Source organism: Arvicanthis niloticus, chromosome 5, assembly GCF_011762505.2.
Source record: "Arvicanthis niloticus isolate mArvNil1 chromosome 5, mArvNil1.pat.X, whole genome shotgun sequence".
Taxonomy (NCBI): Eukaryota; Metazoa; Chordata; class Mammalia; order Rodentia; family Muridae; genus Arvicanthis; species Arvicanthis niloticus.
In genome coordinates, this window is record NC_047662.1 from 84,787,694 (window position 1) to 84,809,891 (window position 22,198).

The 22,198-nt window shown below is 44.5% G+C and overlaps 1 protein-coding gene, 1 long non-coding RNA gene and 1 other non-coding gene across 5 annotated transcripts in view; 1 reads left to right on the top strand and 2 right to left on the bottom strand.

Annotated features, from left to right (window-relative positions):
* Wdr31 (WD repeat domain 31) lies at window positions 1-19,464 on the top strand. Of its 3 annotated transcripts, none has more exons than XM_076934852.1 (11): window positions 1-127; window positions 3,436-3,532; window positions 7,899-8,062; window positions 8,511-8,643; window positions 9,584-9,658; window positions 10,974-11,118; window positions 11,218-11,318; window positions 12,857-12,924; window positions 14,167-14,308; window positions 15,911-16,073; window positions 17,807-19,464. In XM_076934852.1, the coding sequence occupies exons 3-11, from the start codon at window positions 7,947-7,949 to the stop codon at window positions 17,965-17,967; spliced, it is 1,104 nt and encodes a 367-aa protein (XP_076790967.1). In that variant the 5' UTR covers window positions 1-127; window positions 3,436-3,532; window positions 7,899-7,946; the 3' UTR covers window positions 17,968-19,464. The 3 variants fall into 3 exon arrangements, with proteins under 3 accessions (XP_076790967.1, XP_034359647.1, XP_034359649.1); XM_034503756.2 differs by having other exon boundaries at window positions 7,921-8,062; XM_034503758.2 differs by having other exon boundaries at window positions 7,921-8,062; window positions 8,514-8,643.
* LOC117709772 (U6 spliceosomal RNA) lies at window positions 2,100-2,206 on the bottom strand. The gene has a single exon (XR_004606990.1). It is a non-coding gene; the product is annotated as a U6 spliceosomal RNA (small nuclear RNA).
* LOC143442432 (uncharacterized) overlaps window positions 14,266-22,198 on the bottom strand; it is a 16,542-nt gene continuing 8,609 nt past the window's right edge. The window contains exon 4 of the long non-coding RNA XR_013110647.1: window positions 14,266-14,405. This is a non-coding gene — a long non-coding RNA (uncharacterized LOC143442432). The remainder of the gene's footprint in view (window positions 14,406-22,198) is intronic.

Here is a 22,198-nt window from a genome sequence, read left to right on the forward strand (position 1 = left end):
CGGAGCATTTAGGTGGAACTCCCACCCTAGCGACGCGCGCCTGGTTGCTAGGGACGGAGGCGCGGGAACCTGTGGAAGCTGCGGATGCCAGCTACCCGTGTTTGCGGGCCTCTGTGCCAGCCCGCCGGTGGGTATGGAGCCCGGGGTGGGAGAGGGGAGCATCGGGGAGGTGGGAGTTCTCGCGCTGTCCCCGGCGGTAGCCACCCACCCACCCGAAGCGAGGAGGAGGTCGGGGAGGGTATGTGTTGGACCTGGTGTCACCTGCTTCCATCTTGGCGTAATCCTCCCCGGGCACATGCACAACAAAACTAAGCTTTAGCAGCTCAGATAATGGGACAGGGGTAGGAGAATTTATAATCTGAAGGGCCAGAAAGAAAACAAACAAAACAACAAAGAACTGCACACTGATGGTCCTCAACCTTGGGAGTTCTGATCTAGCACCGAACCTCAGTGAGACTAGGGTGTCTGTAAATCCTCTTACTGTCTGAACCTTTTCCTTTACATTATCATTAGAGTCAAACCAGTCCACCTCCTATAAGCTTCTGCGTCTAGTTTGTTAGTCTTTGAACACTAATGTAGATGTCTTGGTCTCAGAGAGTATAGGTTAGATACACATGTGAAAGATTTGGGAAGAGAACGTGAATTTAAAAAAAAAAAAAAATCACTTATACCAGTTGAGCAGTGGTGGTGCGTGCCTTTAATCCCGGCACTCAGGAGGTAGAGGCAGGCGGATCTCTGAGTATGAGGACAGCCTGCTTGGTCTACAGAGTGAGTGAGTAGCCAGGGCTACTCAGTAAGTAAAACCCTGTCTCAAAAGAAAAATCATTTACACAAGGAGTGTCATGTTAAAAGTCTCAGTGATCATACTTGCTAGACCAGAACAAGCATAGGAGATTTATGAAAGAGAATATACTGCAAGAAAAGATAAGCCTAGTGGGCACATTCTCAGAGTAAACCCCTGAGTGGGAATAGTTCTTTTATATAACAAGTCACAGGGAAATTGCTCAGTCTTGTGTGGTAAAGAGGTAATGGGGGCATCTCACTACTTTGTTAAGTAGTAAATTTTACAGCATCACGTCACATCATCTTCGATATTTGGGTTAAGGTAGCCCTGTGTCAGACTCTGTTTGTATAAGACATCTTAAGTCACTAGGGTCATGTGAGAGGTTTTGTTTTTTTTTTTTGGTTTTGAATCTGTGTGTGTGTGTGTGTGTCTCTACAAACAGGATTAGGAAAGTCTAGGGATATAAGATTCCACTCACTCAGCTCTGCCCCTTTGACAGCAAGTTAACTATAGATCTCAGTTGTATCAAAGACTATAAAGGAATTTTGTACTACATAACTGAAAGAGAATTTTCTGAGCTTTCTTTAATGTGACCCTTAAGGCCTTTGGAAAGCAGATTTGGACAGAGTCAGGTCTGGGGTTCAGATGTAGACCTTCTTCCCCCAGAAACCCACAGGAGCATCCAGAGCCATAATGACCTTTAAGGACCTTCCCAAGCCCTTCCAGCCTTTGTTAGTTGAAGCCTTCAGAGACATTTTTTTGGATGGTCTTGTTAGGCAGTTTAAACAGACCATTATTTTGAGGTCCTGTCACATGAGCCTGTGAAGTAGTAGGATTTTGAGTTGGAGGCCAGCTTAGGCTATACAGAAAAAGATTTTGTCCCAAAAAACAAACAGTCAAAAACCAGTGTTACATTGTACCCTTTAAAGAGCTTCTGGCTAATCTTACTCTTTAATTTAGTTTGCTGCTCTCTTATTCAGCAGATAAATACCCCAAGACCATTCTCCCGGACCAGGCTGGAAGTACAGATACAGAAATGAGCCAGACATTATCTTTTTCTTCAAGTCTGTTGTTACAGTATAAGCAGTAGGTTAGTCTACATATAATAAATATTGCCCACAAGGTGCATATTTTTTTTGTTCTCAAAAATTTAGACTGCCTTAGTGAATAACCTAATTTTTAGCCTGATTGTGATCTGTCACTCTAGTTAGGTAACATGAATGACTTGCTTAACAACACTTTAGGCTCATAAATCCTTCTATATATGCTGTCTGTCTTCAGGCACTAGCTTTTTTTAAAAATTCTGTGAGTGTGTAAAAATATGGACGGATTCACTAATTTGTGTGTCATCCTTGTGCAGGGGCCATGCTAATCTTCTCTGTATCGTTCCAATCTTAGTGTATGTGCTGCTGAAGCGAGCAGCAGGCACTAGCTTTTACAAGTTACAGCACAGTACTGTGGTCATGAGCAGGACCTCTGAAGTACCTGCTGGACTCAGGTTTCAGCACTGCCACTTGTTTATGATATACATGAGTAAATTGTTTGAGCCTCTCTCTTATCTGCTAAATGGCTATAAGCTCTCTTGGAGGCTTGTGGAATACAGTAAGTGACTTAAGAAATGCAGAACACTTAGAGACCTTTAGGACCTTTAGGTAAGTGCTATTTTTAGCTTTCAAAGAGCCAATCATAGAATTCCTATCTCATTTTGCACGTAGGAAGTGCAAATCCACAGAAATTCAGGGACTTGTCTAAGGACAAGTACATAACTGTACTCGATGCCCAGTCCAATCTAGTTCAGGTAATCAAATACTAGTGCACTTGACCAATCTGTACTGTACTTAGTACAAACTAAGAATTATTAGACTGCCAATTAATAAAATTATTTGAATCCTTTAAAACAGAGAGGAAATAGGCTCAAACTCAAAGGGGATGCCAAGTTTTTTGGTTGGTTGTTTTGGTTTGTTTGTTTGTTTTTGTTTTGTTTTTCTGAGACAGGGTTTACTATGTAGCCCTGGCTGTCTTGGAACTCACCCTATAGACCAGGCTGGTGCTAAGAACTCCAAGATCTGCCTGCCTCTGCCTCCCAATCGCTGAGATTAAAGTTGTGCACCACCTGTTTGATGGACAGAAGGACTATACTGTGAGCTTAATGATATAATTCACTATTTGTACGTTGCACATTTAAACGCAGATGGCCAGGATGGTAGTGCCTTGGTTGGCAAAGTGCTTGCCTGGCATGTATGAGGCTCTGGGTTCCATCCCCAGCTTTGAGGAGCCATGCTCAGGGGCAAGTGTATGCCTGTTATCTTAGCACCCAGAGGGTAAGGGCAGGAGAACCAGAAGTTGAGGGTCATCCTTGGCTACATTGTGAGTTTGAGGCCAGGCTGGGCTACATGAGACTCTATCTCAAAACAAACAAACAAAAGCCAAATAGATTCGTAGTTAATATCAGGCTGTACTCTGTTCTATTAATAGAAATATGATGTTTATATACTCTTGGAAATTTGTGTGCTATTTCTTAACAAGGAAAAATTACACTAATAATCTTTTCCATTAAACAAGGCTCCTGTTTACACTTGTAAATCTCTCTGGTGCAAACATATGCTTAGACAGAGGGGAGATTAACTTAAGCATCCTTTCATTAATTACAGAGATTAGGAAGTGGCTGTTGGACTTGTTTCCGAAGGCTGAATGAACTACAGATCATCAAATACAGCAGCTCACCAAGAAGATCTGGTTGCTTTGGGGGTAAGTAATACCAAGTTACCCTTCCTTAGACTCCCTAGTGAAGATACCCACTAAGAATCCAATTGGTTTTTAATATATTTACAGCCCCAGTGGTTTCCAGTGACCTAGATCTATGGGTAGTACCTGTTTGCAGTTTGATGACAGTGTTAGATGTAGGTTAAGCTGGCAGATGGGCAGCTCTACACCTCTGCATATCTATAAACAGTACATATCTCAGATTTTCTGGATGCTATTCTAAAACTTTTCTTTTTAGTCCATGACATGGCCTATCACAGAACATCCTAGAATGTTTGAATTAGAAGAGACTGCAGGTTCAGGAGTTTGCAACAAATATTTTTGTCATACTGTGTAAACCATTTGGGGTTTAAAAAAAAAAAAAAGATCTTGGGGCTAGAGAGAGGACTCAGTGGTCTGCTCTCCTAGAGGTCCTGTGTTCAATCCCCAGCAACCACATGGTGGCTCACAACCATCTGTAATGTGATCTGATGCCCTCTTCTGGCACGAAGGTGTACATGCAGATAGAGCACTCATACATAAAATAAATCTGTTTTTAAAAAGTCCTTATGGAGCACATGATGTCCTGGTCATGTAAAGGTCATTTAGTATTGCGCTGCTGCCTTAGATAGGGAGGCTGAGGCAGGAGTGGGCCACTCAGGGACACAGTGAGCTGTGAGTGAGCTGAGGCAGACCCCAGAACTCTAGGGCATACCCTCCATTCTCAGCTCTGCATTGTGTCTGTGAGTTGTTTGTCTCTTCTTTCCAGGATGCCAAGCTCATGTATTTCCTCAAACAGTGGGATGGAATTCTCTGGGAAACTCTATTTTTAGTGGAGGGGGTGTGAATAAGAATATGTACCTGGTGGCTTTTAGTTGCTTTTTTTTCCTGTAGACACTTCTTCCTGGAGCTTGGCTGGTGTGTCTGTAAAACACGAATTTTTCAGAGTTTCTTTAAGCAGAAACCCAGAGGAAATGAGAACTGGCCCCTCTCGCCGCCGCTTTTACTTTCTTCAGCTCTTCAGCTAGTTTGAAGGACATGGAACCTGGGGTAGCTGAGATTCGCTCCTGGTCTGATCCTGCAAATGTTGGTGCTGGCCACCTCTCTTATTCTTTGAGGCACCAGCAACTCATGCAGAAGCATCCTGTCCTTAGGAAGTACTCCCTGATGAAGAGATTAGGTGGAGATCCTTGGTTTTGGTGGTGGTGATGGTTCTCTCTCTCTCTCTCTCTCTCTCTCTCTCTCTCTCTCTCTCTCTCTCTGTTTTTTCTTTTATTTCTTATTTTGCAGCACTGGGGATCAAACCCATGTGTGATCATGTTAGGCAAGCCTCGTGCATGCCAGGGAAGCACTCCACCACCATGCAGCCCCCAACATCTTTGAATGCACATTTACTCTTTCTTTTTAGTTCTAGCATTGTGAGCTAATGAGGGGAAATATAAGTAAATCTGAAAAAAATAGTCTTCTCTTTATTCTGATATAGCATCCAATACTAGCATGGTGCAGTTTCAAGGTCCTCAGGATCTCAGGGTTGCTTTGAGGATCCCAGAGACCTTTGTATTTTTTTATTTTTTTAAAATGTGATTTACATATTGAGTTTAGATTCTTGCTCACTGTTTCCTATGTAACAATGAAGCTAAGAGTTTAAAAGGTATCTCCTTACTTAAAACTAAAAGTAATAAAGCTCTTGCAAGTAGACTGCGGTAGTGCCTGACTATATTAACAGTACTTGGGAAGCAGCACAGAAGGATTGCAAATTCAAGGCCAGCCTGGGATACACAGTAAGCTTTAGGCCAGACTGTGAGACCCTGTCTCTAAAAACAAACAAAAGCCTGTTGTGGGCTAAGTGTGGTGATACATGGCTTTAATCCCAGTACTTGACAGACAGAGGCAGGCAGATCTCTGTGAGTTTTAAATTAGCCTGGTCTTCTTTTGATCCCAAAGTCTAGGCCAGCTAAGGCTACATAAATGACATGATTTATCAAAAATTCCAAAACATCTTAGGTGAAAAAAGTGGTACTGAGTTTTTGAAAGTTTCCTTTGATGTGTGATTTAAAGAGGAGACAGTTGGATTCTCATGCATACTTTTTCATTCTATCACTGGTATACCACAATAAAACGTATAGGAAGAAAGCAGGCCTTGCACTGAGATGGAGGTGAAGGGAGGCCTTAGACTCATTGAGAGACTCAGAATGGCTGCTAGTGCCCTTGCTTTGAGAGCTACTGGTCTAGGTAGTTAGCTCCATGATCTCATTACAGTGGTCATCTCTAGCTTCTTATTCTTGCATAATAACCTCTTGATGTTGGTGTGCTACATTAGAGAAGCGATGCAAAGAAATTGCTAAAGACAAGTTAGAAAGAAGGTTATAGCTCTTAGAATAACTGAGACTCTTCTCTTTGAAGATTTTCTAAGATGAGTGTGATGACTCAGCAGGTGAAGACACTTGCTGCTTACACCTGGTAACCTGAGTTCAATCCCCAGAACCCATGTGAAGGTGGAAGGAAGAAGTGATCCCCCTCTGACCTCTATCCTTGTACGTGGTGCATGTGTACACGTGTGTACATACACAGAGACAATAGTAATGGCTTTTCAATTGCAAAAGAAGCCTTGCTAATACAGATTATATTTTATTTTCACCTATATGCTTGTTGTACTTAATTTATTATGGTAGCATAAAATTTACCATGCATGACATTTTATACATAGATGGTATTATGTAGTGGTCACCCACTCTCTAGTTACACGAAAATTTTTTCATTCCTAAAGTTAACTTTGTCTTTAGTAAACAGTCAGCTACACCCCTATTCTCCACTCTGCTCAGCTCCTGGCAGCCAGTAACCAATCTGCTTACTGTCACTGTAGATTTTCAAACTGGGTATTTCCTGTGAGTGGGATCATGTATCATGCAGCTTAGTATGTCTAGCCATGTTTGCTTAGCATGCTACTTTCTGGTTTTAAGCCATATTCATGGCTGTTTAGTAGGTGGTTAGGCCACATTTTATTTGTGTATCCTTTTCGCTCTTTCTTCCCTTCTTCCTTCTTTCCTTTCTTCTTCTTCTTTTTTTTTTTTTTTTTTTTTTTCTTTTGAGACAGTTTTGCTGTGTAACTCTGGTTGGAACTCTCTATGTAGACCAGGCTGGCCTCATACTCACAGAGATCTGCCTGCTCCTGCCTCTAACTGCTGGGATTAAAAGTGTGTGCCATTATGCCTTGCTTGATAACATTTTTTTAATCTCTTGGCTGCTTCAAGCAATGCCTGGTAAGCATGTGTATACCAGCATTTGTTTTAATACCTATCTTCATTTAAAAAAAAAGATTGATTGATTGATTGATTGTGTATAAATGTTTTGTATGTATGTATATGTACTGTGCATGCTGAGTACCTACAGAGGTCAGAAGCAAATATCAGATCTCTTGGAACTGGAGTTTTGTTTTTTTCCTGTGTGTGTGTGTGTGTGTTACGGGGGATCAAACCCAGCCTTGTTGTGTATGCTAGATAAGCTCTCTTTTTTACTGATGAACCACATATCCAGATCTGAGTTTAATATTAGAAAAAAACTTTATATTTTTTTAACTAGTTCATAAGATCAAAATTATTAAATCAGTTAAAAAAATAATTGCTAGGCTGGGGAAGTAGCTCAGTGGGTAAGTGCTTGACACACAAGCTTGAGGACCCGAGTTCAGTCTGTAGCACCTACATAAGAAGCTGGGTATGCTGGCACTTACATGTAATCCCAGTGCTGGGGAGGGGGACATAAGCCTGTCTCTGTGGTCACTGTCCAGCTACCTGGGCTAATCAGCCCTAAGTCTCAGTAAGAGACCCTGTCTCAAAAAACAAAATGGATAGCTCCTGAGGAAAGACACTTGAGGCTGGGTTGTCACATTCTGGTGGCTTCCACATACATACACACACATGTACTTGCACACATAAATACACACACACAAACATTCTCATATAAAGTAATTCTTAGTATTTTTTTTTTTTTTTTTGAGACAGGGTTTATCTGTGTAGCCTTGGCTGTCCCAGAACTCTGCAGATCAGGCTGGCTTTGAACTCAGAGATCCATGTCCCTCTGCCTCCAAGTATGCCTGACTTTTTTTAAAAAAAAAAAACATTAGTTTTGATTTATCTGCTGAACCTGTATTGACGGCCGCAGTCCCAGGGCAATGAGAATAAAGCACGAGAAGGAAAAAGTCAAATGCACACAGTTAATATCCTTTCTAAAAAGAAATATACCTCACACAGAATGGAAGGAAGGAAGGAAGGAAGGAAGGAGGGAGGGAGGGAGGGAGAGAGGGAAGGAAGAAAGAGAGAGAGAAAGAAAGTACTAGTTTAATCAAATTATTAATGTTGGACCTAATGAAGTTCAGTGTGTGCTCTCCCACGCCACAGGGAACGCCCCTCAGCGCCTGTGAGGGATGTTGTTACTTGATGACCAACTGAAGCCAGATCTTCCTCAGGAGGTCTTTTGTAGGCTCTGGGCTGTGATGGGGAAACTGCAGAGCAAACTTAGACACAGCACTTATATATACAGGTAGGTCAACTCCTGGGGTCTCCAGTTTTATCATGCTCCTTTAAAATTCTCTGCTAAAAAAAGAAGGCAAGTATTTGTAATCTTTCCTGCATGCTTCATTTGGTGTCCTGTTTTAGATGTAATCCAAGCTCTGGGGAGTTGAACATAGGCAAATGGCCTCCTCCTCATATAGCACCTGCAGTGCACACTCAGGGACCCTGTATCTTTTGGAGTCATTTCTAATGAGAGCAAACACTCCTGGCCTCAGGATTCCCCTTCATCAGATTTCAATAACTAGTTATTCTGGGTGATTCCCAAGAAAATAGCACCATTTATTTCTGGGCATTTTCCAAACAAACCGAGGGTCTCCTCCCTGTCTCACCCTGGCCTGAATTGATGTCACTGCCACATTCTTCTGCCCCCTTCCCCTGTCCATTCCAGTGGACCTTATTTCCTATACTCTCTGTAGCAGGCCTGATGGAGTTATAGAAGAGAGAGTCCAGACTAACGCTTCCCAAGAGTACACCCCTGCCCATGTGGACACAGTCTCTGTGGTTGCTACGCTGAACTCAGACCTTTGTATCTCTGGAGGAAAAGACAAGGTGAGGTTTCCAGTGCTTCCCACTCACCAGCTCACTGCAGGAAAGGGAAGATGTTCTGAGAGTCTAACACTAACTACATCACAACGGGCTTAAAGTTCGAAAGCTGGAGTTTAAGCCTAGCTCCTATTACTGTACTAAGTCTTTACATTTTCTGAGCCTTGCTATCCTAGTCTGTTACATGGTTATAGAAAAACAGCCATCCCCTAAGAAGGTCATGAAGATTCAGTGAGGACCTCACCCTATGCCAGGCCACCTACATGCTTTTATAAATGGGGTGTTACTATTCCACATACCTTGTTCTTAACAGTGACACTCAGACCCTGGAGTCAACAAAAAGAATATTCTACCTGCTTTGTGTTTTGTTTTACAAAATTCACACTGGTGAGCACTGACCCTTTATACTTTGGTCTGTCCTCTTGTGGTCACTCGGGATTATCAGGTCTCTGTCTTTACACTCAGAGCTACTTGGCAGCCACTACGATAAACAGTAGCAGCAATACACTACTGATTCTTCCTAAAGGGACTAACAGTAGTAATGCTCCTTATTTCCAATAGGCTTTCAGCATTGCCAGACCTCACTTGCAAGCTGCATTTCACCATTTGTAAGGTGCATTTGCTTTAGATGTCATTACTTCAAATGAAGATACACTTGAGGATCAATACTTAAGTAGCAATGTCTCAATGTCTGTCTTATTTTAGATCTAAGAAATTATATTTATGTGACCCTTCCTCACACCTGTGAGAGGTAGGCAGGGAAAGGACTATTCACTTGTTTTGTAGACTGGGGAACTGGCAGGTCAATTGTCACAGGGACTGAGGCCACACAGCACTTGCCCCTTTCTCTGTAGCAGTGAACGGCACACACTCAGCAAGAGAATGCTTTAAGATCCTGCTCAGGAGCCAGTGTTGCAGTAACACCTGTGATCCCATTTCTCTGCAGACTGCTGTGGCCTATAATTGGAAAACTGGACACGTGGTGAAAAGGTTCACAGGACACGAGCGGGAAATCACAAAGGTAACTGTCAGACGCTTACTCTGAAGGGAACTGGGGAGCAAGAAAAGAACTAACCATAGCTACAGATAGTAGAGGGCTTGTTTGTTTAGTCCAAAGGAGAAAGGCAAAGGCTTGCTTCGATGCCAGGAAGAACGGAGCAAATAATTTTAAACATGGAATGGATCCAAAATACCTGGCAGAGGTGTGGTAAAAACATGTACACATACAGCAGAATTTATAAGCCATCTAGTCTTTAGTATTTTATTATAAAGGCTTGAACTGACTGATGAACTAATAATGTTGTTTTTGTTTGTTTGTTTGTTTTTTAAAGAAAGCATTGAAGGCTATAAATAAGAAAGCTAAAATAAAAACTTTCTGGAGTGTCTGAAACATCACAACTTTTGGGGGATGTCTATTAAGTCTTTTTTTCTTTTTGGTTTTTCAAGACAAGGTTTCACTGTGAAGCCTTGGCTGTCCTGGAACTCAATCTGTAGACCAGGCTGGCCTCCACCTCAGAGATATTCTCCCTGCTTTTGCCTTCAGCGTGCCAAGGTTAAAGGTGTGCACCACCACATCCAGTTTATTCAGTCTTAAAAAGGAACAAAGGGACTGGAGAGGAGGCTCAGCAGTTAAGAGCACTGCCTGCTCTTCCAGAAGAACTGAGTTCTGTTCCCAGCACCCACATAATGCTTACAACCATCTGTAACTCAAGTTTTGGCTTCTAAGGTCACTAAGCACTAAAGTCGAGGACAGGCACATGTAGCAAAAATACCCTACCTATACACAGAAAATAGTAATGATAAAGTAATTTAAAACTGTTTTAAAGGAATAAAATTCTGGGGTAGGGTACACAGCTCGGTTAAACCTAGCATGGTGAAGCCCTGGCTGAAAAGAAAAAGTGATACTCTGATACATGTTTCAGGAAGGGCAAGTGTTAGAAGCTAGACAAAGGAAGAATGTGGGCTTCACCTACACGCATGTGAGACAGTGCTGAGCAGGGCCTGTGGGGGGGAAATGGTGGAGTTGCACTTGGGGGTCACAGAAGTTCTTTAGGGGGAGAGTGTGGAAGTTTGTACACCAATGTGAGTGTACTTGCTGCCACTGAGCTGTGCACTTGAAATGGTTAAAGTGATCATTTCTGTGGTGGAGAGAGAGAGAGAGAGAGAGAGAGAGAGAGAGAGAGAGAGAGAGAGAAAGGGAGAGAGACAATTAAGAATACTTTTTTAAAAGGAAAACTTAAAACTGTGTATGTGGAGGAGCATACGAAGCCATCTACTCTGAAATCCTGTCTAGTGTGTGCACTTGAGCTATCTGTTGTCATTTGTTCTCTGAGCAGATAGCCTGTATTCCCAAATCAAACCAGTTCTTCAGCGCCTCTCGAGACAAGACAGTCCTGATGTGGGACCTGCAGGGCTCCTCCCAGCCCAGGCAGCAGCTGTCTGGACATGCCATGGTGGTCACTGGCTTGGCCGTGAGCCCAGGTAAAGTAAAACAGTCCTCTTTCCAGCATCTGCTGCATTCCCAGAACCCTGTCCACATCTCAGCTCATGGCCACTGTGGCTTCTCACCTTGTTTTTAAGACTCGTCGCAGCTGTGCACTGGCTCTCGGGACAACAGCCTGCTTCTGTGGGATGTGGGGACTGGACAGTGTGTGGAGAACACGTCTGTCTCCAGGAACCTGGTACAAATTCAGACTTGGTGTAGAGCGGGGTGCTGGAAAGGCTCGTGGGTGAGGGGGAGTTTGGGGGCAAGCTCATGGCAGATATGTGTGTCTCCTGATGGGGCTTGGGTTCAGTGGGGAGGTGGTAGCTGGGAGAAAAGGGGAGGGGGAGGGTAAAGGGAGCTGTGCCCTCACTCAGTTCTTCAAGGCACACTTTGAAAGAGAGGGAAGTTTGTGCCCTCCCCACTTTTTAAAAAAGAAGTATTTATTTATTTATTTATTTAATGTATATGAGCACACTGTAACTTTCTTCAGACACACCAGAAGAGGACATTACATTACAGATGGTTGTTAGCCACTATATGGGTGCTGGGAATTGAACTCAGGACCTCTGGAAAAGCAGTCAGTATTCTTAACTTTAAAGCATACTTCTAGCACAATTTTAGTGTGACAGACACTGCTAGGAATAGAAATATAACAAAGGACATGGTGTTCACAACTCTTGTGTGCAGTGTGATACAAAATGACTGCCCCTCAGTCAAGGGGCAAAGTAAAGTAAAAAACCAAAGAGGTGTGTCCTTTACTCGCTGTAATTCACTCTGTGGCTGCTAACTCCTTTAGACATTGCACACACTTTGGGCTCTGTCACACCTGGCTTCCAAAAGTGTATGAAGGGAGGGGCTTCTTTTTCTTTTTTTCCCATGCTGGAGATTGAACCCTGAGCCTCGAATGTACTAAGCAAACACTGTGCCTCTAACCTATACTCCCAGCTCTGCCTTCAAACTACAGATCTATCACTTCTTAGTTTTAAGTGCTATTTAAGCTTAGACTCTAGGTCTCTCCATTTATAAAATGGGGAGTTATGTCACTAGGCTAGGCAAGATTTTTTGGGTGATTAACTGAGATGAAAGTATATCTTAAAACACCTGTCATTGTTCTTGGCAGGTGGCAGATGTTCCTCAGAGTTTAGTCATCTACTATTCTAGTTTTGAAGTCAGCTGCTGACGGTAGAATGTGCTTGCCTAATGCCCTCCACATTTGTGAGGATACTGTGCTAAGAAAACTTAAAACTGTGTATGTGGAGGAGCATACGAAGCCATCTACTCTGAAGTCCTGTCTAGTGTGTGCACTTGAGCTATCTGTTGTCATTTGTTCTCTGAGCAGATAGCCTGTATTCCCAAATCAAACCAGTTCTTCAGGGCTGCAGGCCAGGACTGCTGCTGCTCTTCTGAGACACTGAGGTGTTACAGCAGCATTCAGGGTCTCCCACTTAGCACAGGGGCTGCTCTTCCGGCTGCTGCCACCTGCTCACCATTGGCAGCTGGGGTACAAGTCTCCAAGGCTAACTAGAAGGTCAGCCTACTGGTACCTCTGCCAGAGCACTGAGGAGATACAGGTGGAGAAGGGCTGGCTGAGGGCTGTGGGACAAAGACCGTGCTCACCCAAGCTTACCATCTCAGGATCCCTGAGAGGAGATGAGGCATGAGGTTAGCCAGCTATTGGAATTGCAGCAGAGAAATGACCTGATGTGAAGACCTGCTAATGACTGTTCTCTCCAGGTCACACACCTGTGCTGGGTCCCAAGAGAGCCATATATAGTCCAGACCTCCGAGGATAAGACCATCAGGTGGGCTACTGGCCGCTGTGGAAGTATTTCTGGTGAAGGTCTGTGGCTCCCATGCTTACATGACTGTCCCCATGCTTCTTCTCCATGCTGCTGCGCCCTTCCTAGGGCTCCCTTGTCCTTCACTCCACTGCCCCTAGGAAGTGAAAGACACTGTGACCTGTAGCTTATGGGAACACAATGAATGCACAAGATCAGGTCAGGCTAAGGTTCTGCTGAGCGGTTTGACCAGATCAGCCTCACCCTTACCTGTTTAACCACCCTGTCAGGCAGCCTGGCTCTGCTGTCATGCCCTGGGGAGTTCTTGGGTTTCCAGGCACTTAGCCCTCAAGCAGAGCCTCCCTTTGAAAGAAGGACCAGAGTCTACATCAGGGAACTCAGATCGTTGGTAGTTCACAGACTGGGGAGCATGACTCAGAGTTGTAGCTCTCAGAGGAGACTTTTATGAAATGGGAGGAATGAGACGAGAGGGAACAGAAGTCCACTGCACTCAGCCAGAGCTGGCCATGGGTAGCACAGCCTGGATCTGGTTCTGGAGCGCTGGTGATGCTGTAGTGAGGATCCTTCAGCTGTGGTTGGAACCTGGACTGCAGTCTCAGCACTTGAGAGGTCAAATATTGCAGCCTGGACGACATAGCGAGACCTGCTTCAAAACAGCAACGGTGTATCTTTTAAACAATTTTCAGCTGTAGACATAAAATAGCCTCTTGTCTATTGAAAGCAGTGTTGTTAAAGGACCAAGTTAACTTGTATAATTAAGATGTGTGTTCTAGCTGGGTGGTCTGAGTTCCAGTCCAGCCTAATGTACAGATTGAGTCCCAGGGCAGCCAGGGCTACACAGAGAAACCCTGTCTCAGAAAACCACCAAAAAAGATGTATGTTCTAAAGTCTCCATGAAAGGGTGGTGAGACGGCTCAGCAGATTAAGGCACCTGCTGTCAAGCCTGATGGCAGCCTGGAACCCCAGGGAGTCTAGTCCCTGGGACCCCCACACATGCTGTGGTGTATGCAGCTCCTCTCCTCAAATAATGTAATCTTTTCAAAAGTCCATATGACTTGATATCAAAGCAGAAAGACTCAAGATGGCATTGGTTTGTTCCTTCCTGTCGACTTTAGCGTCTGTTAGGTTGTGACATTCCATTCTGACCCGAAGTGTAGAGTCAGGCTTTTTCTGTTGGTGGGATATCACAGGTGTGTTTGAGTCCCGTTTACTACAAAGTCACATTGTGCTTCTAATTCCTTTCAGACTATGGGACAGTCGGGGGCTTCAGGTGGCTCATGTGTTTCCCACAAAGCAGCACATCCAGACCCATTGTGAAGTCAGCATGGATGGACACACGTGTATCTCCTGCAGCAGTGGCTTTGGGGGTGAAGGCTGTGAAGCCACGGTGAGAGACTGGACCAGGTGTCTGCTGACCGATGAGCAGGCTTCTCTACTCACTCCCATCACTGGGCTGTATAGACAGGGTCTGCAGCAGCACAAACCTGCATCCAATGCAAACTCAGTCACTCTGGGCACTCCAGTGGCTTCCTTTGAGAAACATTTATTAACCTGGGCCTGTCTGAATTGGCAATAGACAAGAGGAACAGGATGGAGTCAGGATAGAAAAGGGCTAAAGAGAGCAGCCTGCTGATGTTCTTGCTCCTCGGGGAACCTAAACAGGTAGGGACTGCTTGAAGTGACAGATGTATGGTCTTTGAGTAAGTGGCCATGCTAAGGAAAGCTCAGCTCATTAGGGGAACTGTGGAGCTCACAACTGGTCCAGGGCCCACCTCACCCTTATCCAGATACATACCTCCCTTGCAGTAACTTCAGGATATACTCTTTAGGCCCCTCCGAAGTTCCTGGGTTCATAACTGCAGGTTATCAGTTAAAAGATTATCTAGTTTCCAAACAAAAGAGTTGTATTTCTGAGTTATCAGACATGTATGCCATGTCAGGCTTTGAGCTAAGCATTCATGGTTTCATTTAATTCCTAAGACAAGGCTTGAGTTTGATGCAGTTTGGTGCTGTTTTAATGTCTATTTTATGGTTGAGGGAATGGAGACATGTCAAGTTGGAATCTGTAGCTGGTCTTAAATACTTTGTGGGTTCTTTTTCCTACCCTTTATCCCCCTGGTTTCACCCCCTATCACTAGATAGGAAAGAAAGAAGGATAGAGGAGGGAGATAGATAGACAGACAGACAGACAGATAGAGATCTGTGACTCAAATTTCTTTCCTTTTGTATCTTCTTTGAGCATGACTACTAATGAACCATAACCAACAATCACTGACTCTGACAGGGGCCCTAAAATTTATACACCCTCTGAAAAATCCCCAGAATTTCAAATGCCACATATTCACAGAAACTATTTGCAGCTGGCAAAACCATGTTTCTGCTAGAGCACGAGGCAAATCCTAGTCAGCTGTGAAGCAGCCCATGTCCCAGACCTGGGATTAAAATGAAAACATATTCTTATAATATTTCTGTATCTTTTAAAGAACCCTAAATTCCAGTATTCTCACTACAAGAATCTCCTACTTAGGACATGTTCTTCGAAGAAGTAGATTAGAGTTTGCAAACTTTGCATGTAACATCTCTTCTCTGGCTGATGGATGCAGGGTCTCCTGGGCCCCCACTGTTTTAGACACAGTTCAGTTTTCGCTCATCTCTGAATGGTTCCTTATAGGCATGGTTTGATATGTGTCAGTACAACTGGGACCGATGGGGCTGTCACCTCGTTTGTCAGAGACACTAAGCATTACTGTCAGAATGTGTGCACACATGAAGAAACTGTCCCTTACTACTGGGTCCCCACAGCCATAGCTAATGCTGTTTGAGACATAGTTTGTGCTTCAATAGTTGCTGGATGGGTGGATGGTTGGGTATGGTGGATGAGATAAGAACTTCACCTGGCTTTCTGATTCCCTGGGAAGTGGGAGGGTAGATATTCGTGACACATGAGCACCTGTGTGTGTGTGAGCTGACTTGTGTCATTACTTTGCAGTTGTGGGACCTAAGACAGACAAGAGACAGAATATGTGAGTATAAGGGGCATTTCCAGACAGTTGCATCCTGTGTCTTTCTACCAAAGTCCACGGCCTTGACGCCTATGATTGCTACCTCTGCATATGACTCCAAGGTGAAGATTTGGAACCAGGATACTGGAGGTAAGCAGTCTGCTCTCAGTGCTGCTCGGGAGCTGAGTGCTGCCTTAAGACTCTGCATTGCTCACCACTTGCAAAGCCACCCGTGTCCTGCCATTTCATAGCCCCCTTGTGGCTAAGAGATGAGACACCACAGTGCTCACATCTTTCTGTTCAAGCTCTGGCTATAACCATGCTTCCCTCATACCATGATGTACAAAGTTATTCCCGGGACTCTAGAGAAAACATGTTTGACTCTTCTTTCCACCTCAGTTTCTCATCAGATTTGAACTTGTGATACTCAGAATGTCTGGAAAGGGAAAAAGAATGCTATTTTTTTAGTTCTTATTTAAAGGATATAGTTGGAACCTCAGCTCTTGTTGGGACTATGATAAAATAAGAACTGACTCGGAAAGGCTCCACCTGTTAGGACTCTGAGGTAGTGCCTGAGATCACAGTAAGGTCAAGGCCACTCAGCACCAGAGAAAACTGTGTCTTGTGGGCCATAGCTTCCCAGAGGCTTCCATCTGCAGAGCTATAGAGGTCAAATGGTAGATGCTTGGGAATTTTGTGAGCCATGGTTTAAACTCTTGGTAGCATGGAATTCTGTGTGGTGGGGAATCTATCTATACCTTGGGTGTGGACAAGTGCTGTGAGCAAGTGTTGGATTTTCTTCTAGAAGTCTGATTCCCAGCACTGCCTCTGCTGCTTTAATCCTGACAGGATTTGGCTAGAGACAAAAACAGTGTTACTTTAGAGCTCTTCAAAATCTTCCCAGTCACTCTCCAGAAACTCAGTTCCCCTCAGGGAGGGATAACTGCCCTCCCAGAGAAAAGAGAGAGGCTTGTCTAATATTCTATAAACAGCTGTGGCCGTAAAGCCAAACTTTTATCGTAAAGACAGGCCTGCCATACCCTCACCTGCCCCAGTGTAACATCTGTGGGCAAGGGAAAGTGGATGTTTTAGATGAAGTGACCACAGACCTCAATGTGGGGAGCAAGGTTGGGAGGCATTGACCTGAACAGGTGGCTCTGCTGTCCTGCAAATCCTCCTGGCGTTCCTAGAAAAGTTGCCTCAGAGATGCAAGATGGAGGGAAGCTGGCCCCGGTTAAAAATAAATTCCAGCCTTTAATTCTAGCACTTGGAAGGCAGAGGTGGTGGATTTCATTGAGTCCAATGCCAGCCTGGTCTATAGAGTGAGTTCCAGGACAGCCAAGGCTACACAGAGAAACACTGTCTTGAAAACAGAACAAAAAAGGCATCCGCCAAACCTGACCTCTATCACATCCTCTCCTTCATGAAGAGAGCTGGCAATGTCCTTGTCTGTTTATCCTGATCTAGCCTATCTTCTTCTCTACCCCTTTTAAATATGACCCTAGTTGTCTGAAATACTGCTTGTGTGTCTACATCCTGTTAGTCCTGGAGTTGAGGTCATGGAAGTGACCCCAGGTCTTCCCAGTCGGGTACAGGGTACCTTGATGAGAGGCAGAATCCTCATGGCTTAGATGGAACAAGGCGTGCTTTGTTTCCTGTTCTCATGGTACAGTCCCACATTCGTAATATTTCAATGAACAGCAGAGCACATCCAGTGGTTTACAGACCACATCCGATAGTTGAAACATGCAGTCATAGGCTGTGCTATCTGCAGGTACAAGCGTACTCCTTGAGGCTTACAGAGTGGCAGAACTGCCTCATGATGTATTTTTCTAGCATGTTTCTGTCATAAAGCACATGCCCTGTTCTCTTTCCTTCTGCAGCTTGCCTTTTCACCTTATCTCTGGATGGATCAGGACCCCTGACCTCACTGGCTGTTGGTGACATCACCTCCTTGTTATGTGCAAGTTTCTACAGAGGAGTTCACTTACTCAGAGTGAACCACAGCCGAGGACTGGAACTGCAGGAAGTGGCAGCCTTCTGAAACCAAGAGTTATTGATTGGATAATATCAAACCATGGCCCCTCTTTTCTGTGTGGCTTTGTGTTTTTCCACATGATCTTGGGGGACTGGGGATTAGAGTTGGTGTTCTTTTCTTAGTTTTACTTAGAAGACATCACTGTTAGATGATTCAAAAAATCAGGGTATTTGTTTGTTTGTACAAGTTTTACTCTGTAGCCCAGGCTGGCCTTGAACCCACAATTCTCCTGCCTCAGTCTCCTGACTGTTGAAATTATAGGTGTGAGCCAGCATTCTCAGGAAAAATGAGATTTAGAACATGGACTAGCCTGGCATGGTAGCACACACCTTTAATCCCAGCACTCAGGAGGCAGAGGCAGAGGCAGGAGGAATCTCTGGTCTACAGAGTGAGTTCCAGGACAGCCAGGGCTACACAGAGAAACCCTGTCTCAAAACCAAAACAAAACAAAAAATAAAAAAATAAAAGAAAGAAAGAAAGAGAAATATAAGGTAAATCCAGGTGCAGTTTTTAGTGAGAAATATATTTATTGCTCAGGATAATGACTTGGAATCATAAGAGTAGCAGGTGTCCTTGAGAGTGAAAACATATGAAGGAGAAGTGTGTCAAGACACATGAAGCTGGGTTAGGACAGTGGTGGTCCATGGAGGAAGTGGATGGAAGATAATGAGATCCAGCTCAGTCCTCAAAGTCACTTAGGGTGAGAGAGCCAAAGCCCTGGCTTTATCCTGAGGAGGAGTAGAAGACAGAACTTGCTGCCATTTACCTTCCTGGGCCAGTGCTGCCCAGGGGGCAAAAAGGCACAAGGACACTGCCCACATTACAGGAATTATAGCTTGCTCCATGTACCAAAAAGTAGAGATCAGAGACCAGGGCTAAGAAATATGCATTTGTAATTTGAATATTTTTATTTATATAAAAAACACTACACACCATGCATCCTCCCCATCGCCCACCTCCTGGGGATGGCCAGAGGCACAGGAGCCATCTGATAGACTATAGAACACAGAAGGATGGAGGCCACCATGCCTGGCCACTGAGCACCCTCAGCAAGGAGGGTCAAGTGCTTAGCTCATCCTGTGTGGCTGCCACAAGTCAGTCCTCAGCCTGGAGCTCAGAAGCCCATTTTCCTTAGACAAGTCCTAAGATGAGGCAAGTGAAGCCTGGCCAGAGCACGACACCATGCCTAGTTGCTGGCTCATGGCTGTCCGTGGTTCAGGGTCGGCCTCCATTTCCTCTCCCTCCTGCTGTCTGTCTCTGGGATTAGGAAAACATGTTCTTGGGGGTCGTGCAGAGTCTGGCCTGAATGAAGTTCCATGGAGCTAACCTTGGGAACATTATCAAAGCTTGGCTTCCTCACAGGTAATAAGGTGCTCGTGGCCAAACTTCCCTCACAGGGCTGTTGCTGAGGCCAAGCTGGAACTGCAGCAAACAGCAGGCAAGGGAATCATTATCTTGTGTGGACTGAACTGCCTTCCACAATAAACATTTACCACCCCTTTATCTGTTGTCAGACCTTATTTCTAACCTTTCAGCCATTAAGTTCCTTAATTTATGGATCTTTGAGCTTTGGAAGGACAGAGTAGTGTTAAGAGGAAGCTACTCATCCATTAAACACCTACAGAGGGCTAAGTAGATTCTCCCTACAAGTCCCAGTGATGTTCCCATTCCACAGATGGGAAAGCCAAGGCCCAGAGGCATGCATTATTTTGTCCACATAAGAAGGGAAACAGCTGATATTTGAATCTGGGTCTGCCTGACTTGCAGTTGGGAAGTCTTTCTCTGCAGCCTTTGCCTTTGTTGTTTTAGACACTTATAGACCACAACAGTGCTTATTTATTCTTGAGACTAATTATTAATATAGTTCTGGAGATTGAATTCAGGATGTTGTTTCTGCAGGCCAGGAGCTCTGCCACTGAGCTGTCCCCTAACCCTGCATTATTAACTTTTGGCTCTAGGGAAATAAATCTGAGGCCATAGACAGGTCTCATCTTAGGGCAGTGAAATGCCTCGAATGTGCTGGATGCATGTGGCGTTGCAGCTCATAGTTTCTTGTAGAAGCAGACAGTAAGTAAAATAAATAGAGGACTAGGTAGGGAGGAGGCCCCTCTGGTGGGCTGCAGGGCTCTGCACCGACCCCTCCCCTTCCTGAGCTCAGCCATGTGCTCTACCAGATCGGTCTGTGCCTGAGAAGCACAAAGATGAGCATGTGCTCCAGTTTATGGAACCAGGCTGGCCTCGAACTCAGAGACCCTCCTGCCTCTGCCTCCCAAGTGCTGGGATAAAAGGTGTGCACCACCACTGCCCAGCTTTATGGAACCTTTTAAAAGCTATTTTAGCCTAGTCCACGAAGTAAATCCCAGGATAGCCGGGGCTAAATGGAAAAATTCAAAACAGAGCCAGGCAGTGGTGGTGCATGATTTTAATCCCAGCATTCAGAAAGACAGGCAGATCTTTGAGTTTGAGGCTAGCCTGGTGTACAAAGTGAGTTCCAGGCCAGTGAGGGCTGCACAGAGAAACCCTGTCTTGAAGGAAAAAAAAAGAAGAAAAGAGAAAAGTTACTTTAGGTCTTATGTAGGATACTCTTAGTGTTCAAGATCCTGGCTGTTGAAGTCGTGAGCTCTTCATTCTTGAGCTGCCCTCTACATTCATATGAAGGAATTTTCCAGACAGTTTTTTTCCTTGTAAGCCCTTACAGTCTTGCCAATTACATATTTAAAGTTTAATCACATCTCTATATTTATTAACATTTATCATTAGTAAATATAAAGTAAGGAAAACGGTGGTGATTATTCATGGTCCCCACTTAGACTTGATTAGACTTGGTGGTCCTCAGCAGAGTACAGAGCTCAGGTTACTTGGAGAGTAATCTTTTGGCACTGAGAAGGGACTGTGGCTGTCTCTGAGTGGCCTTTTGAAGACAATTATTAAAGAACACTTTCATCATTAAGTTCAAGAGCCAACTGTGCCTGTGTCCCAGCACTTGGAAGGAATAGCAGGAGGATCAGGAGTTTACGGTCACGTTCACCTATATAGTGAGCTCAAGACCAAGTGAGGCTACCATGCCCTGCCACATGCCAAGAGGGGGGTGGGATTGAGATTTCCCCAAGGTTTGCGGTTTGTTGGGTTGTCCAGCTAATTCTACATTCCAGCCAGGCATGTCATGGAATAGCATTGGGATGATCTGTTACTTTTACCCACATTTGTTCACATTTTGAAAGAAATGTGTGTGCCCAGGATGAGCCCTCAGGCCCACCCCCACGAGAGGAGTGAGGCATTTGGTAACTGCTTCAGCGGCTCAGAACAGGTCAGGATGATGGGGTTGCAAGACAGAAAGAAGCCAAGGCTCTGAGTTACCTTGAGTTGAGCACTTGGCCAGCCTGCCTTGCTGCACTGTTGCTGGAAGAGAAATGGGCCTCTTTAATCTATTATATAATTATTTTACTAGGTTTAGTAACCATATGAAAAATTTCAAATGTCCAAGCTTAAAGCTCTGAATTTTCATAAACTGAAAAAAACTCTAGAAACCAAGACCTGAGCGCAGATGTGTGCAAGACTGAGAACCAGTAGGTTGCTGTGTTCCAGATCAAGTCAGGCAGACCCAGAATAAAATCTCAGCCTGTCCTCTTCCTCTATTTGTAACTGTGGGCAAAGTGCTGCATGTCTCCAGGCCTCAGCTTTCCCACTTGTGAAATGGGAACATCACTGGGAGTTTATGTGAGAATCATGGGTCAGCACTGCTTTCATCTTCACAGACTTCTGCATTGACAGGTAAAGAAGGCGGTCTAGGCTTCGAGGAGGGAAATCTACACTGCAGGAATGAGGTCTCTTGAATGACATCACAGTGGGCCTCCAAGCCCAGCCAAGCTCAGCTCAGCACAGCCTAGTACCTGAGCTCGCAGCTAGCCCACGATTCATGAGGAATAGCAAATCACTCCTGCTTTAAGACTATTCTGAGTGGTTTGTGACGCTGTGAGAGACGTGAGTCAAGCATGTACTGGTTAGGCTGCGTCTACTCTGCGTGTTTGTGACATTGACGCAGTGGTCACATGTAGTTAGTTAGTTGGATACCATCCCCGTTGTGTGGAGACACTGATCTGTGCATGGAGTTGGTACTTGGGTACTTTCTCATTTGGGAATCATGACATTGCCCCTAGAACCTTCTCAGAACAGGTCCTTTGGTGAACAGACACATGGATTTGCACTCATCCTATAACAAGAAGAGAACTTGCCGGAC